The following is a 19,189-nucleotide window of genomic DNA, read 5'->3' as shown; positions in this document are numbered from 1 at the left end:
GGCAGCAGCGTTTTGGATCAGTTTTAGTCTTTGCATATTTCACTTGCTGATACCCGAATTAAGTGCATGACAATAGTCAAGTCTGAAGGACATAAAAGCATGGATAGCTTTTCTAGGTCTGCAGGGGGAATGGCCTGACCTTGGCTAGCTGTCTCAATTGGGCAAATCAGGATTAAAATAGAATGGGTGAACTGCTGTATAAAACATATGTCTAGTGTGTTGTGGAATGATTACACCACTATAAGCATGCATGTCCTGGTGTGTCACAACATGGTGTGAGCTTGTAGATCTGCTATAGCATAATGTTCATTTATCACATGCCCAGAATAGGGATGCTATGCTATGTGGTTAAGTTGGATAGCAGAACAGCTCAGTTGTTTGTCCTCCTGACTCCTAATCTCATATTATGAATTCTGTTCTTAATTATTTGACCAACAGCTTGTTGAAGGGGCATGAATGAGGCTGATTTTGTTGTTTGTTTTCCACTTCAGGTTATAAACTACAGCAGGGTAAAAACATGGCAGGCTGCATAACACTGACATTATAGCACAGTGATGTAAGCACATAGCTGCAGCTAATCAAATTAATAATGGGTGTGTTAGATTTTGGTGTGTCCATAATGTCTATTATGCTTGCACATTGTCATGCCCTTGGCTCTGGACAGACCTATGAAAATCTAACATACTTATTATTATTTTTTTTGGTGCAGCTGTGTTGCTTACTAGTCTGCCATGTTTTTAATCTACAGTAGTTTTTAACCTTAACTGGGTTTCATGACCCTTTAAATTGAATATTTATATGTATTGTTATTTACTTTTTCCACCTATAAATTGCCTTAGTTTGCCTGTTTGTTTTGTTTTTGAAACTTATCAAAACAACCTTATTTTTTTACAACATGACTGTAGGCTAAGCAGTGTAGAACAGGGTTTGTCTGTGCTACGTCCTCCTGGTGGGAGCTCCTCACTTGCAGGTGAGCCAGTAGGATACATGCAGTGCAACGCAGAAATGTGTGGGGAATGTATTGACATTATGCCAAAATTGGGTGGGGTAAAACAAAACCACTAGAGGAGGGCACACTTTGATGATGGAGAGGGCCACTAAATGTTCTCACTCCAGGTAACATATTGTGTATCTGCACTCTCACCAGTACACTGTAAACCCCATCACTCAAAATGTCAAATTAATTTATTTATTTCAAATTCCAAATACATTTAGTAATACTTATTACATTTATGAACAAACACAAATACATTGGACATAAAAATTATGAACTGTAGTAGTTAAAGTGGGTCATGTAAACTTGCAAACTTGGAATTGAAACAGCTGAATTCAATAATATATCAGTATTTGGATATTGACCCGTGGGCAGCATTAAGGTGGGGTCTGCATGTGGCCCCCGGGCCGCTAGTTGCCCATGTATGGTTTTAGAAAATATATTCCACATTGAAAAAAAAAACATTTAAGAGACACTAAAACCACCTGACCTCTAATGTCTGTGTCATTGTGTTGTGTTGACCTGATATGATCCTGAATGATGTTGTTAGACTTTGATACCAAACAACGTGTTTAAACAGGTCATATAATCAGAAAGTTTAACATTTAGCTAGCTGTACAATTGTATGAAGGACAAAAAATTTACTATGAGACATTATCTGAAAACAAAGTTACCTACATCATTAGTTTAGTGAACCCGGCCCTAAATAATGATAATAATATTTATAATTCTGTTCTGTTTTTGTGTGTATTTATTAATTATGAACAGCAGCGCTGTCCATGTGGTGCAGAGCTGAGTTACTGCGGATGATTGGGTTTTTAATGGAGAGGCTACTACGTGCAGGGCAGCAGAGAAAAGTTGCTTCTGCCGCTACGCTGGCTTGTTGCCTGATTTATTCTTAATTTCAAGCTGGTATTGTGCACTGAATAGCCATTTGATCTATAAGCTCACTGAAGCTCACAATGCATCACTATCTAATGCGTTGTGAACTTGAAGGGATCGGTTACTTATTTGAGTCATAAATCAGACAGACGACAGACGCAGAGGCAGACAAAAGCTTGATTTGTACTTTGTCACTTGGCGGTGCTGTGCACTGAACATAGCAGATATGCAAGCCCAGAATACAACATGGATGCCATGCATTGTGGGTTTGTAGATCTGCTGCCGTGTTCGGTGCACAACCATTGTACTGTCGAAGTATAAATTACAGGCAGCAGCAGCCAGCGAGAAGCGAGACAGTCAGGGGGAGAGGCAGAGATTGCAGAGTAAGGTGTGAAGATGTGGATTTAACTTAATTTTGTGTGCAACTTTGCATGTTTTGTAGCCTATTGACATGTGAAGGCTACAAGTCATGTGAAGTTGCCATTTCGGCAAATATAAGTCTGTTCTCTCACATTCACTAATTCACTCACATAATTTGAGCCACTATAGTGCCTACTGGGGATTTTCTTATTTTTTTTATTTATAACAAAAAATTTGGGGGGGGGGGGGGGGGGGGGGGCGGTTCGGGCAATCACGGGGCCTAAACTGATGGTAATTGTTTTGGGCCGGGCCTTAATTTTCAGGCCTGTTACGTTGAGAACTTTACTGTTAGCTGTTTAAAATATGTATTAAATACATATTTATTTTCAAGATTTTGTGAAAATAGCTGATACATATAGGGATAAAGTGGTTAAACTGACTGATGCCGTATTAACGTTTTTATTTTGCCGGGGACCCCCTGAAACCTTCTTGAGGACCCCTGGGGGTCCCCGGACCCCACCTTGAGAAACACTGGTCTATAGGAACACAGTTGGCCGAGTTCAGAGGAGAGAAGCCAGGCAGGGAGGATGATCTTTGTTGCTTACTGCACTAGTCAAGTCAAGTCAAGTCAAGTCACCTTTATTTATATAGCGCATTTAAAAAACAACAGAAGTTGACCCAAAGTGCTTTACAATCACAATAGCATAACCTAATAAAAATACAGCATAGTAAAAGAAACATAAAGAAATACCTAAACAAAAACACCAACAGTACAGTGACTCCCACTGGCTGGACAGGCACTTGAGCCAGTAGGATACAACAGCTGTGGAAACACAAAAATGTGTGGGGAAGTTAACTGATATAGTGACAAAACCAAAGAGTAAAAAGAAAATCTAATAATTGGCCAAAAAAAGTCTGAATGTGCCATATGTGTAGAGTATATTCCACTTTGATAAGGTTAAGATAACATTAACCGCAAAAAAACATACACTGTTCATCACGGACGGATTAACCCCCCCCCCCCCCCCAAAAAAAAGTTTGAATTTTTTTATTTTTTGCTCATTTTCATTTTGGTTATCATCCTGTCAGGGTTCATCAAAGACGACGACAGTCTCCTGCACCGAGCTGTGTCTCCATGAAGAGTGATACATCCATGGGTAAACCTATTGACTTCAAAGATGGACACCACCCTACTGATAAGAGGTCAGAATGTAAAACTAACATTGACAATGCTATTTTATTAGACTCTACTTATCAGAGGTAAAAAGTAATTATACTTTTCAGATTTGTCTGACGACTTATAATATTGCCATTTTACTCCCATAACATCACATCCAAGAACCAGAGCAGCATCCATTATGATACAACTGTGTGTGTGTGTGTGTGTGTGTGTGTGTGTGTGTGTGTGTGTGTGTGTGTGTGTGTGTGTGTGTGTGTGTGTGTGTGTGTGTGTGTGTGTGTGTGCCACCAGAAATGCATTTTTGTTGGCTTTTGGAAGTGTGCTCTATGTAACATGTGAAATCATTGTGGTTGATTGGGTGTGGGAGTTGCTATATGTAAGTTAAATCATGTTTGGCTCCATGTTGTGTAGAGGCCCCTCAATGTGGGACCTAATTGTGAACACTGCATTCATGATTTCTCTCACTTTTTGTGAAATGGGCCCTTCCTGCAAATGTTGGAAATGAATCATGGCCAACATTTTGGGATTTATTGCGAACGCGGAAGGAGGCGCGGCGAAGCCGCGCCTCTGACCAAGTGGAGCTTACTATGTAACCCTGCTCAGGTTGTGTGTCTGTGTGTCTGTGTGTCTGTGTTCATGCCCTCATGTGACTCACATGCGTGCACTGCCTGTAAGCAGCCACCCGAGTGCGCCAGAGTGCAGGAATTTAGACAATGCTCTGCTTACAATGCACAACAGCCTACACACACACACACACACACACACACACACACACACACACACACACACACACACACACACACACACACACACACACACACACACACACACACACACACACACACACACACACACACACAATGTCAATGTTCTCTCCCCATCACGGTGAAATAACACGGATTACAAGTCCGTAAATACACAATATTTTCAAGCTGCGTTCGCTTCCAGCGTTCGCGCGTTTTACTTGTATTACCATGTATTCCGTAACGGTACAATCTTGGAATCATTGTATAGACCAATTATTTGTTTACCAACATTGAGACTGGACGCACAGGTGATTGTTTCATGCAATCAATTCCCAACATATTGTTTTGGGTTGCGCTGGATTTAGTACATTCAACCTCCTCTTGTGTGTTGACTAGTGAGGCGCGTCCTAGTGAGACATGACAGAATGGGTTTCATTTGGTGCTGGCCTGCTCGCGCATACTGGTTCATATCAGTATGACGTCGTCTGTTAAGGGGTCTATTGTTTTGGTCTACACCACTTTGATAAATGAGGGCCAGTGTGGGATCACTCATATCTGGTTATTTTGGTTATCATCCTGTCAGGGTTCATCGGAAGCGACGAGAGTGTCCTGCACCCAGCTGTGTCTCCATGAAGAGTGACACATCCATGGGTAAACCTATTGACTTCAAAGATGGACACCACTCTACTGATAAGAGGTCAGAATGTAAAACTAACACGAAAAAACATGACAATGTTATTTTATTAGACTCTACTTATCAGAGGTAAAAAGTAATTAGACTATTTTTCTGACGACTTATAATATTGCCATTTTACTCCCATAACATCACATCCAAGAACCAGAGCAGCATCCATTATGATACAACTGTGTGTGTGTGTGTGTGTGTGTGTGTGTGTGTGTGTGTGTGTGTGTGTGTGTGTGTGTGTGTGTGTGTGTGTGTGTGTGTGTGTGTGTGTGTGTGTGTGCCACCACAAATGCATTTTTGTTGGCCTCAATGGGCAGAAGACAAAGCGTTTTTGGAAGCGTGCTCTATGTAGGCCTCTCAACATGTGAAATCATTGGGGTTGATTGGGTGTGGGAGTTCATCACATTGTAAAAAATAAGCCCCACCCACTCATTTCTGAAGTCAATAACAGGCAGATGGAAGGGTTTATCAAAACCTTTTTAAGTGTCATTGTCACATAACTGACAAGATCATACTTAAATAATTTAGTGAAGAAGAAAAAAATTAATTTCGCAACAGACATTGACTTTTGTATCATTAGTGACACCTGCTAATGGGTGTAAGAGAAATCTTAGTTGGCTCTGTGTTGTGTAGAGGCCCCTCAATGTGGGACCTAATTTTGAACACTGCATTCATGATTGCTGTCGTTTTTTTGTGAAATGGGCCCCTCCTGCAAATGTTGGAAATGAAATGGAATTGAATGACAAATCTGAATAATGCATGTTTATCTCTTGACTCCAAAGACCGATTTGTGTGAATTTTGTACAACATCTGTAGGAGTATCTGTGAAAACTGTGTTTTGAAGTTAGTTGGGCATCTACTTATCTGCAGTTTACTGTAGATTTTAATAGTTAATGTACAACATTTATTACACACTAAAACCACCTGATCAATGTGTCTGTCATTGTGTGGTGAGTGTTGACCTGATATCATTCTGATGTTGTTAGACTTTGATACTGAACAACATGTTTAAACAGCTCATATAATTGTTTAATAATTAGCTGTACAATGTTAAAAAGCACTTTATTCTCACTAGCAGACAGTATATCTGAAATCTAAGTTGTCAAGTATAAATAATTATAATTCATTTTTAACAATATACTGTACATGTTGTGTCCTATTTTAAATATAATCAAATCCATAGTTCATATCTACCAATTACTGTGACTTGTTGGCCCAATAAATATAATGTTTCATCTTGGTTATCATCCTGTCAGGGTTCATCAGAAACGACGAGAGTCTCCTGCACCCAGTTGTGTCTCCATGAAGAGTGACACGTCCATGGGTAAACCTATTGACTTCAAAGATGGACACCACTCTACTGATAAGAGGTCAGAATGTAAAACTAACAGGAAAAAACATTGGGCAGAAGACAGAGCGCTTTTGGAAGTGTGCTCTATATAGGCCTCTCAACATGTGAACTCATTGGGGTTTATTGGGTGTGGGAGTTCATCACATATAGCTTATTTTGTAAGAAATAAGCCCCACCCACTAATTTGTAAAGTCAATAAGAGGCAGATGGAAGGGTTTATCAAAACCTTTTTAAAGGTCATTGTCACATGACTAACAAGATCATAGGCTACATAACTAATTTAGTGAAGAAGACAAATATTTTTTCGCAATAGACATTGACTTTTGTAGCATTAGTGACACCTCCTAATGGGTGTAAGAGATATAATATTTGGCTCTGTGTTGTGTAGATGCCCCTCAATGTGGAACCTAATTTTTAACACTGCATTCATGATATCTGTAATTTTTTTGTGAAATGGGCCCCTCCTGCAAATGTTGGAAATAAATCATGGCCAACATGTTGGGATTTTTATTACCATGTATTCTGTAACGGTACAATCTTGGAATCATTGTATTGTTTGGTCTACACCACTTGTCTACCAACTACTATAACTAGTTGACACATATTTTTAATATATATATATATATATATATATATATATATATATATATATATATATATATATATATATATATATATATATATATATAATCAGGTAGCTCTCGAGCACATCCAGGGTAGAGGTGCTGGTTTGGCAAGATGATGCATATAAGAAAGAAAGGAACCTTCCCACTGCTTCTCTTTGGAAGGAACCGCACACTCTAAATGACGATGGACTTAGACTCAGTTAATGCTTCATTTTTTAAGCTTTATTAGCACGACGCGTTTCGCCGTGTTGGCTTCATCAGGTATATATATCAGGTACATCAGGTATATATATATATATATATATATATATATATATATATATATATATATATATATATACACAGCTGGGTACAGGTGACTCTCTCTCTCTCTCTCTCTCTCTCTCTCTCTCTATATATATATATATATATATATATATATATATATATTATATATATATTTTGGTTATATATATTTTGGTTATCATCCTGTCAGGGTTCATCAGAAAAGACGAGAGTCACCTGTACCCAGCTGTGTCTCCATGAAGAGTGACACGTCCATGGGTAAACCTATTGACTTCAAAGATGGACACCACTCTACTGATAAGAGGTCAGAATATAAAACTAACAGAAAAAAAACATTGACAATGTTATTTTATTAGACTCTACTAATCAGAGGTAAAAAGTAATTAGATAATTTTCTGACTATTTATAGTATTGCCATTGTACTCATCACATCCAAGAACCAGCAGAAAGCAGCATCCATTATGATACAACTGTGTGTGTGTGTGTGTGTGTGTGTGTGTGTGTGTGTGTGTGTGTGTGTGTGTGTGTGTGTGTGTGTGTGTGTGTGTGTGTGTGTGTGTGTGTGTGTCCACAAATGCATTCATGTTGGCCTCAATGGGCAGAAGACAAAGCGCTTTTGGAAGCAGGCTCTCTATGTAGGCCTCTCAACATGTGAAATCATTGGGGTTGATTGGGTGTGGGAGTTCATCACACATATGGAAGGGTTTATCAAAAGCTTTTTAAGAGTCATTGTCACATGACTAACAAGATCATACTTAACTAACTTAGTGAAGAAGAAAAATATATATATTGTACTGTTCTGTGTGTCGTCCCTGACACAAATCAACAGTCAGCCAAACTCCGTTCAATGAAAGTCAGGATTCATCTCAGTTTGCTTTTATCAAGATGCCGGTGGTCAACTTTACTATACAAGGAGTTAAACTGTAGAACAGAAACACAAAAAATACACAATCAGCTCAATAACATAACAAGCACATACTAAGCATTTAGTAGTTTTCCCATAATGTAACACTCTACCCCACACAAGGCAAGCAATCAATCATTAAAGTCATTAAGCATCCCACATATATCACAAAACAATTCTCAAACAAAGTAGATTTCATGACTGAATAAATCTACACACACAAAAACTTACAAGAGATGGTTTCAAGCCAACAAGAAAGAATGACATACTGTAGATGTCATGGTGGACAGAGAGTTGGCAGTGGCTGGATATTTGTAGGATGCGGGTTTGTGAGGGTGTGTGATTTCTGCTATGTAGGTGATTGATGTGTTTGGCATTGGTAATTATAACATAGTATATTATGCATATGTTATATTATATATACATTTATTATATTGTCGCTGTCAAGCAGAAACCAGCTAACTAAAAAATTAGTGTTTTGGAGGTAGCTGGTTCCTGCTGGACAGCAGAGATATATTAAATTAATTATTGTAATAAAATGTTAGATTATCATTTTATATATTATAATAATATGTATTATAATGTATATGATATATTATAATATAATAAATATTGTATTAATGATGTAATCTATTATATTATTATATATTTTTAAATATAATAATATATTATTATAATGTTATATGTTGTATTATTGTATATATATGATATAACATCAATTAGATCATATTCATATAATATAAATATAAATAATGTTATGAGATATAAATATAAAAATATGTATATATATATTTATATACATTTATATATGTTTTTTAAATATATAAATATACAAATGAGTCATAAATGAGCCAGTCTTTTGAACGGCTCTATGAAAGGAACGAATCCCTTCAAAGAGCCATACATCCCATCTCTATTGCGCTGGTGATGTACGTGGAATGGGAATACTGATTAAGTGTGACATATCTATTGGTAAATAGACGTGTGAACTACTTCGAAACTTCCATATGCTGTCATTAGCATATACCACTTCAATAGCACAGGAAGGCATCACCTTGAAGCAGCATTATTACCTGAAAAGCCGTTTGAACAGCTATTATAGTTTACTATATAGGCGATATATTTTGGCAGTGGTGGAAAAAGTACTCAAAGTCGTTACTTAAGTTAAGTACCAATATTGCAATATAGAAATACTCTGTTACAAGTTTAAATCCATACAACTTAGCAATACCCATTTTTGAACAAAATGCCTCAAATCATGAATAAAGTGTCCGTTTGCCGTGAAAGGCCTAAGAAGAAATGCCAGCCTTTTCACATTGGCCTATTATAGCGCCACCAGGAGGCCACAATAACCTACCTGACCTGGCGGAGACCTGTGCTCTGAGGAGCACTTTTTCTAGTTATTGTCTCCGCCGTAGGTGGAGAGTATGTTTTCGCTTCGTCTCGCCGTGTGTGAGCAAACATTGTTAGCCAAGCTAACATTGGTCAAGCTCCACGTGACACGTGTCAATATGTTGACACCAATGCCTTTGATTGGCTAGAGGGACGCATGACGAAATAAAATCCTATAAATAGGTGTGTCACTTCAAAAAGCCGTTTACGTTTCTTGAAGTGAGGTAAGACAGGATCAATCAGTCTTGATTGGAACAGTACCTTCCAGTCCAAATCACCCGTCCGTGCGTGTGTGTGTCCCTCTGAGAACACCTAACATTGGTCAAGCAAAGGCGCAGAAGGCCAAAGCTAAGAAAGCATACTCATCTACAACAGTAACACAGAAGAGGACTATAGAGTTGAATTGATCCCACAACAACAAGGCCGAAGTCTTAATACTGTAACAATTGGCCACCTTGATCAAATACATGTAGCACTAGAGAAAACTGACATAGATCAAACACACCAATCAACTGCTGAAACTGTTCAAGACAACAATGAAGATGAAGAAGACAGACAAGTATTTGAACAAACCAGTCAATTACGACCACTCCCATATGACACATTGCTTCAAGAAGAACATTCTTTAGATGCAAACACTACATATTCAGTCGCCCCTGCAGAACACCAAAAACCACGCACATTCTACCAACAGTACCTTGCAGTACAAATCACCCGTCCGTGCGTGTGTGTGTTCCTCTGAGAACACCTAACATTGGTCAGTTTTACGTGACATCACAATATGTAATATAAATATATAAATAGGAGGCTGAGATCACACAATGTAACTAACTCCCATTATGCAAACTAAAGAAGCAGCAAATGAGCATCTGAAACCTGATGAAGACGCAAAGGCGCAGAAGGCCAAAGCTAAGAAACAGAGAGAAGGAATGAAATTAAGAGTATGTTTTCGCTTCGTCCCGCCGTGTGTTAGCATGGCCCCTAGCCAAGCTAACATTGGTCAAGCTCCACGTGACACGTGTCAATATGTTGACACCAATGCCTTTGATTGGCTAGAGGGACGCATGACGAAATAAAATCCTATAAATAGGTGTGTCACTTCAAAAGGCCATTTATGCCTTTTGAAGTGAGGTAAGACAGGATCAATCAGTCTTGATTGGAACAGTACCTTCCAGTACAAATCACCCGTCCGTGCGTGTGTGTGTGTCCCTCTTGAGAACACCTAACATTGGTCAAGCAAAGGCGCAGAAGGCCAAAGCTAAGAAAGCATACTCATCTACAACAGTAACACAGAAGAGGACTATAGAGTTGAATTGATCCCACAACAAGGCCGAAATCTTAATACTGTAACAATTGGCCGCCTTGATCAAATACATTATGTAGCACTAGAGAAAACTGACATAGATCAAACACACCAATCAACTGCTGAAACTGTTCAAGACAATGAAGATGAAGAAGACAGACAAGCATTTGAACAAACCAGTCTTACGACGACTCCCATATGACACATTGCTTCAAGAAGAACATCTTTTAGATGCAGACACTACATATTCAGTCGCCCCTGCAGAACACCAAAAACCACGCGCATTCTACCAAGACGACCCGTTCTACCAAGACGACCCGTGCTATTAAAATAGCACGGGTCTGCTGGCGGAGACTTGTGCTCCGAGGAGCACATTTTCTAGTTAATATTATTACTAGTGGTGGTGGTGGTAGTAGAAAATAGCAGATCTACAAGCTATCAACAAACAACTCAGTAGTACCTTCACAGAAAAACAAGGGCAATCTTGCTTATAATTAGAGGACATGGCAACACTGAGTGTGGGAGAGCTCTATATCAAAGCAATCTGTCATTTACTCCTAAATGTATTCAAATATGCTGTATTGGGCCCTAAATGTACTGTAATTGAGGGGGGGGGGGTATTATATGTGTTTATCTCCTCATTTGTAATGGAAATGTATGCTGGTATAGGGACTGTTCGTTAGGGGGGGGGGGGGTCCAGATGTAATTTATTGCTTTTTATTTCCTTGAACCCCCCCGTTCAAATATTTTCTATTTGGAGGGCTCGTAGATCTGCTACTTTTGGCATAGATATTTGGTGTAGAGTGGAAAAAGAGAGCAGACCAAGTACAGAGCCAAAGGTCAAGTTAAGCATTGTGTGCAAATGTCTGAAAATACATATGTATTTTCAGACATTTGCACATTTGCATTTGTACGTGAATTCTACATTATTAAAAGTAGGGTAAGTGATATTTTTGGGGTTAAAACAAAAAGCTTTTTGTTAAAAGGTTAAAGCTCTATAATCTGATAGGAATCATTGCTATAGAGTGTTTGTTCGGTAACAAGAATCTCCATGTCTCTCCAGCTCTTTAATAAACAGAAAATACATTTTCAGGTAGGTGACACAATCTCAACCTAACTATAGAAACCATTTATCGGCTTCATTTTTATAGTGTTCCAGTTCCAATTTTGTCTGCTTATTTCTTAGTGTCATCAATTCCAATTTCAGTTGTTTAATCTGTATCCTGTCTGAGTTCTTTATTCTTGATGGATAAAATTGGTATCCTGACCTGAAAATGCCTTTTCTGTTAATTAAAGTGCTGGAGATACATGGAGACTCCTGTTACTGAACAAACAATATAGCAATGAGTAATATCAGCATATAGAGCTATCTAACACTTATTTTTACCCTACCTTTAATAGAATATGTATAAACAAAAACAAACAAACAAAAATGAATTGTCACAAAACTGATGATGATAATGCTGTCAAACAAGTCCTTGAATCTATATATGAAAAAGTTCTGCAACACATACTGGGGGTCCCTGCTTCATCTCTCTCTCTCAGCTAAGGGGTCCTTGGCCTGAAAAACGTTGAAGACCCCTGTTTTAGAGTTTTGTTTACACGTGACGCGTGCATCCTCACATTGAACAGCACGAACGGCAGCTTTGTGACCCGGTTCATTATTATGGCGGAATCTAAAAGCACTTTTTGTTGCCCGCACGCGCGCACAGTCGCACACACACACACACACACGCACGCACGCACGCACGCATGCACGCACGCACACACACACACAACAAAAACATGCTCCCGGTTCTCTGAGCTTTTTGCAACATGACCTGAACGGCTTTCCCTTTTCAACTTTTTCATTCAGCCAAGCCCATATCCATTTATTTTTGACTGTGCTCTCAATGGCAGTCACGTCCGAACCTTTCTTTTATCACTTGACTGGACCGCGACCACACGGGGGAGTAATGTAATTGATTTTCTCTCGATAAACCTCCGCCTACTGCTTTGAAAACCTGTCATGATACCTCCCAAATGAAACACTGCAGCGGAGTATTTGCATTGGTACCTGTTAGCCTTAGATCAAGACTCTCGTAGATCGACCACCCCCCTAGTTCGCCCTGGAATGTCACCAGTAAAGGCCGTATTTCTCCAAACATGTACAAATGCAAAATATAAGGTGCTTACTCACTTGGCCCAAATGTTAACTAGGTGTCTGGAGTATTTGTGCAATGTATTAGTCCATATTTTTCAATAAAAAAGTGTTTTAATCCCGTCTGTGGCCGAACGCCATTTTCCCCCCAAGTTTAATTCCTATTTACATTGAGTGTAATTCCGGCTTTCACCGGATGCGCCCTGTCACTACCACCCATTAGAAACTTCCGACAGAATCGGTCACAGACGGGATTAAAACACTAACATATTGCACAAATACTCCGTACACTTAGTTAACATTTGAGGCAAGCGGGTAAGCACCTTATATTTTGCATTTGTACATGTTTGGAGGAATACGGGCTTTACTGGTGACAATCCAGGGCGAACTGGAGGGTTGGTCGCTAAGACTCTCGTAGATAAAAGTCACAACTCGATAAAATACTTTTTTGACTGACAAATAATCCTCTCGTATCTCCAATTGGCAAACATAGCAAGTGTTCCGCTGCTTATTTTAATGCAAAAGAACCTGAGCGTACGTTTATTGTCAAATACTGCTGGTCCTTCCACGTCAACAAATAATTAGATCCTACCTTATGTGGCGTAGTCCACCCCCCCACCCCCATTATTTATTTATTTTGCATATCTGCACTGATCTCATAAATAGCCTCATAAATAATCCTCACTACGGATCCGTCGCCACTATGGAGAACTTTAATCCATGTAAGCTATATATTTCTGGGATGCATAGTAACATTGAAACTCCACAAGATATTCCTCTAAAGCTGTCTGTGCCTTGACTTCTGTGCTTGACTGCACTCGCCAGGCTCTCTCCCCCCCGCCCCCTTGGCCAAAACTCCTGAGGAAAAGGCTGTGCACCTCTCTGCTAGAAACATGCGACTGCCTGTCTCACTGCCTCAGGAAGAAATGGGCCTGTGACGTTGAATTGTGGGCGTTCACTCCTGTTCTTATTTATAGGGGGGCGGGGCTAAAGTCCCTAGGGACAAAAACGATGTGTCGGGACAGAGCTACTCCCAAAAACAAAGAAAGGCAGTAGCAGCTTGTGTGCGTGTGTGTGTTTGCTCCTTGGCTGCTGGAGAAGAAACTGACTACTCCTGTACTGCACATCTGAAATTACTTGCATCAATTAGCTAAACAGCGCACACATGAAATTAGTTTTCCTAATTGCACATCACAAGTCAACATTAAATGCAAACAATACACCCCACTAGGGGGTGTCAAACCTATCTATAATAAACTAGATGCCTGGGACAGCACACATGCCGAAACCACCGGCCGTGTGTGTTTGTTTTATATCATTTTATTGATCTCCTGCTTGTCATTCATTCTGTTATGTGCCGTCTTTTGTCTGTGTGAAATAGTTTGAATTAAACAAAAGTGTTGTGAACACGTGATGGAGGATGCATTGTACATGCAGAGGGTGTATGAATACTGAATTCATATTGAATTAACCGTACAAGTGAAGGACGATTGCACTGTGTGTGATGTTCATCCTGGTTGGGTCAGTGGCGGAGGCGCGGCGGAGTCGTGGCGGGCGCCAACGCCGTTTTGGGATTTCACCCCTCCTGCTGATTTGAATCATCTTTGGAAAGTGTTATTTGGTGAAAAATATATATTTAATGTTAGTTCTCAAACCTTATCATGTCAAGGACCCCCAAATATATATGTGGCCTGTGGCCACATGCGGCCACAGACCCTCATCTGGAAATATTTTTTCCGGGCACCCCCTGGAACCCCCTTAAGGACCCCTGGGGGTCCCCGGACCCCACTTTGATAACCACTCGTCTACAGTGGTGTAAAGTAACTAAGTCAATTTACTCAAGTACTGTACTTAAGTCTAATTTTGAGGTACTTTTACTAGAGTATTTCCAATTTTCAGTATTTTTACTTCTACTCCACTACATCTCAGAGGCAAATATGGTACTTTTACTTCACTACAATTATTTGAAAACTTAGTTACTTTGCAGATTTTGATTATTATCACAAAACATACATTAACCACTTCAGCCCTATATTCATTTTGGCCATTGGAAAATAGCCGATCTACAAGCTCACAATGTGTCGCGATGCGACAAATAGTGAGCTTGTAGATCTGCTATTTCCAAAAGATCTTTAGACACCCAGGGGGTCCTGATCAAAATCATTCTAACCACTTTAAACATATACTGTACTGTACATCGGCCGATCTACAAGCTCACAAGTTACAACCTGTCGCATAACGACGCGTTGTGAACTTATAGATCTGTTATTTTCAAAAGATCCTGAAAATGTTTGAAAAAGATTTTTAATATTTTTCAAACATTTTAACACAAATCTTGTATGGGTGTCCCTGGCACATAATCTTTTCAGAGGTCTGCGTCAAATACATATTAAATTGGCGGTCCTTGACATGAAAAGGTTTTAGAACAAGTGTCAGAGAGATGCTTTATAATAGACCTAATAATACTAATAATACTAATAATACTAATACTACTACTACTAGTAATGAAAATACTTAATTTTTATAGCACCTTTCAAAAACAAGTTACAAAGTGCTTTACTGTAAAACTGATAATACAAGTGAGTAAAATCCTAAATTAAGATAAACAACATAAAATAATAGTTACAACTATTAAGAAAAAGCTGTACGTTAGAAGCGAGTTTAAGAAGAGATGTAAAAGAGGACTTCTGACTGAGTTTACCTGCCTGAGGCAAAGGGAAGCTGAGGGGACCACACCACAAAAGCCTGGTCACCCTTAGTGACCGGGCTGACAAGCCGGACTAGTTGACAAGCTGAGACTTTGGAACCATCAGTAGGGCCTGCTGGAGGATCTCAGGCAGCGGCCAGGCTCATAGGGAGTTAAACGATCACAGATATAGGCAAGAGCCTGACCATTCAGGGATTTAAAAACAAAAAGTAAAATCTTAAAAATCTGTTCTAAAACTCACAGGTAACCAGTGAAGGGCTAGTCTGGTAGGCTTCGGCTCAAAGCCTGGACAGCAGGGGCGCGGCCACTGCGTTCTGATTCAAATCAACAGCCAATGAAGAAAAGAGGGCGGGATCCACATGCAGTGGGTGTTGCATGTAAATAGGAGCGACGGGCTGCCATTGTTGTGTACTGCTGTTTGCCTCTCGTCGGACTGTTTAGACGAGTTGCACAGCTCTCAGACCGGTAAGACGCGTGTCCGCTCAGATTCTGAGCGTAAGTTACATCCCGCCCACAAATACAGGGGTTCTGGCCCAGAAGTTCCTCGACCCTCCCGTTTGTATGCGAGAGCTAGCGAAAACTTCTGGGAACTCAGATTAGTGAAGGGCAACAACGGCTGGTGCAATGTGTTCAATTATCTTAGTGTGTGTGAAAAGCCTGGCACCAGCGTTTTGTATTAGTTGCAGTCTTTGTATATTTCACTTGCTGATACCCATTTATTAACACAGCTTGGTTGAATGCTTGATTTTGATTGGTCAATTACTGAATTCATCGGTCTGTTATTTTTTTTGGTTGAAAAAATTACCACTGACCTCAATAACAGACCGCTGTCTAATCAAAGACTCGGAGCACATGGCTCAACATCATCAAACTGTGCTGCTTGATTTTATCCGTTTCCAACATGTGAGCCATGTAAACAAACACACAATCTAATTTTATAATTTACAGCTAAACTCTCAGTAATATTTTTTTAAACATTTGAAGCGAATAGACAATGCAGTAAATATTGATCCTATTTAATCAACACTTCCTGTTGTTTTCCGAGACGACCATGTTTCACTGGACGCATAAATTAACGGACTACTTTCATTACCGTAAGCAATGAAATAGTTTTTAAATAAATCAAATTGTTGGGGTCTAATCACCCTGTCAGGTTTATTTCTGAGGAATGACCTTAATGGGTGTACTGCTATATAAACATAATACTGTATGTCCTGGTGAGTCGTGTTTGTCCGTTCAGTTCTGTTCTTTTTTTTCTGTTGTTAGTTCTTACCTTCAGTTAACCATTTAAACCCTATATACTGCTATGATCAGGGACCCTCAGGGTCTATCCTTGACCCCCTCATTTATTTTCTTCACACAATGTTTGCTTGTAGATCTGATAAAGCCGAATGTTTGTCTATTATCACATGTCCAGAATGGGGATGTTACGTGCTAAAGTTGGGTAGCAGAACAGTAGGCTACAGTTGTTTGTCTTAATCTCATTTTATGATTTATTTTGGTAGTTATTTGACCTCAGATGCATTAGAAAGGCTTGTTTTAAGTTGAATATTTTGGTTATTTTTTATTTACTTCATATTATACACCTGTCTTTAATTATTCAACTGCTTTTGTTTTTAGGTTTGTTTTTTAAACTTATCAAAACAATAAAACCCCTGTTTTTATGACATAGCCGTAGGCCAAGCAGTTTAGAATACAGGGTTTGTCTGGCGCTACGTCCTCCTGGTGGGGGCTCCTAACTGGCGGCTGAGCAAATAGGATTCAATACTAGTGTAATAACTACGCCGGATGATATCACAGCATATGTACACAGGACGTAATTATCTCATAAACCATATAAATATAATTTATGAATTTATTACAATATAATAATACATACATATATATATATATATATATATATATATATATATATATATTATTATTATTGAAACTTACGTCACTGTAATGTAACGTGAGTTCTTGGACAGGTTTATATAAATGTCTTCAATCAGAGAGAGATCATCTTTAACTGGTTCAACAAAAGAGACCAAAAATCATTGCTTTCAAGTTACAATAAAATGGGTTTATTCAGACTTCACCGTTACAAGTATTTATAAAGTAAAGCTTGGGAAACAGAAACTTATGTTGTGTATGCGGTTAAATGTGGGGAGATAAAAAAAACAGGAGAAAGAAAAGTTACAGAGAGGAAAAGAAGGAATCGCATTGGGAATGCATTATTGTAATACCTTCTGAGTTATGCTCAACTATAACAGATATTCTCTTGTAAACACAGTAACGTCGCCTTAAGATTAATGCACAAATCAAATGGTTCAACACACCTTTAGACCCGGACCCGGATTAGAGAAAGATACACAGGCGCGCCCTAAAGCCCAACTTGGCACTGTTCTAGCGAGTGATCGCAGAGTTCGGGAAGCTCAGTGTAATGGCAGACTGAGTTAGCATCGATGGTGGCAGTGGTCTCCGCTGAAACAGGACGCACTAACTGCTCTGGTGGTCAGTGCGCGGTGGCGGTGGAGACGAGAGAGATGAGGAGGCCTCTGGTCGGCCTCTGCTACGGAGCGGCTGCGGCTGCCCCGTGGACGTCTCCTCGTCGGAGAGCTGCGAAACGGGTCAACAGAGGTTGTTCACCTCCTCCCTCCGTTTGCTAGTGGTGGCTAGAGCCAGGGATGGTCTTCCCTTGGCGGCGTTGAGCAAAGAGTGTGGTCTGTGTGGGATCTTTATACCCTAAAGTCCTTTTGAAGTGTTACAAGTCCTTTTCTATGTTAATTCCTTATCTGATGTGAGATTGCTGACTTTGGGGCACAGGGGAGGGAAAAACCCTTCAGGGCATTGGGCCATGCCCAGGTCACTTCTACACACCAGGCATACATCTGGAAATACAGCATAGTAATACATTTTCACATTATTGTCCATTATTGTCCACATGTCTCTCCATGAGGTCACTTGTCGAAAACATGTGGCGAAACATGGTTTCCAATGCGCTACAAAGAGAGAGAGAGAGAGAGAGATAGAGGAAAGGGGGGGTGTCTCTGTCTCTGTGTGTGTGTGTGTGTGTGTGTGTGTGTGTGTGTGTGTGTAGGTGTGTGCGTGTGTGGGGGAGTTCACACAGGGGGCAGTGCGACCTCTCTGATTGCACAAGCGGAGATGACTTGACCATTTGGTTGAACGATCGTCGAGACCTGCTTTCTCCCCCCTTTCCTGGTTCTGTTGTCTTATCAGAAGGGGATGGTGATGGGAAAACTTCAAACGGCCTTTGTTTAGCCCTTTGTTGTTTTTAAAGGTTTGCTGACGCCATCTGCCTGGTTCCCAGCTGTTGACTGGTTTTCCAGACGTCGGCTACACTAGAGGAAACACAGAAATGTGTGGGGAATGTATTGACATAATAACAAATTTGGGTGATTTGTTTTTTTTTAAAGAGTAAAAATCAATATTGGCCAAAAATAAAAACAGTGGGTTAAGAAAGTGTGAATGTATGCGTAGAGCAGAGGGCAAACTTTGATGATGGAGACGGCCACTAAATGTCCATCCTCCCTCCAGGGACCACACTGTGTATATGTACACTCACTGTCACCAGTAGTACACTCACTGTAAACCCCATCATTCAAATCGCCCATAATAGTCACAATGTAGA

General features: G+C 39.8%; 2 protein-coding genes across 4 annotated transcripts in view; both read left to right on the top strand.

Moving 5' to 3' along the window:
- LOC308080976 (uncharacterized protein) overlaps positions 1 to 19,189 on the top strand; it is a 1,029,623-nt gene that overhangs the window by 10,576 nt on the left and 999,858 nt on the right. The window lies entirely within an intron of this gene.
- On the top strand, positions 1,085 to 18,286 carry LOC308080975 (uncharacterized protein; the record flags this gene model as incomplete). The annotated part of the gene is made up of 7 exons (XM_080457382.1): positions 1,085 to 1,116; positions 3,326 to 3,439; positions 4,746 to 4,859; positions 6,104 to 6,217; positions 7,300 to 7,413; positions 17,228 to 17,280; positions 18,057 to 18,286. 7 exons carry the CDS (start codon positions 1,085 to 1,087, stop codon positions 18,284 to 18,286), a joined length of 771 nt encoding a protein of 256 aa, XP_080313508.1.

This window comes from Gymnoscopelus braueri (genome assembly GCF_963280865.1).
Source record: "Gymnoscopelus braueri genome assembly, contig: SUPER_24_unloc_1, whole genome shotgun sequence".
NCBI lineage: Eukaryota > Metazoa > Chordata > Actinopteri > Myctophiformes > Myctophidae > Gymnoscopelus > Gymnoscopelus braueri.
This window is presented reverse-complemented; position numbering and strand designations above follow the sequence as displayed.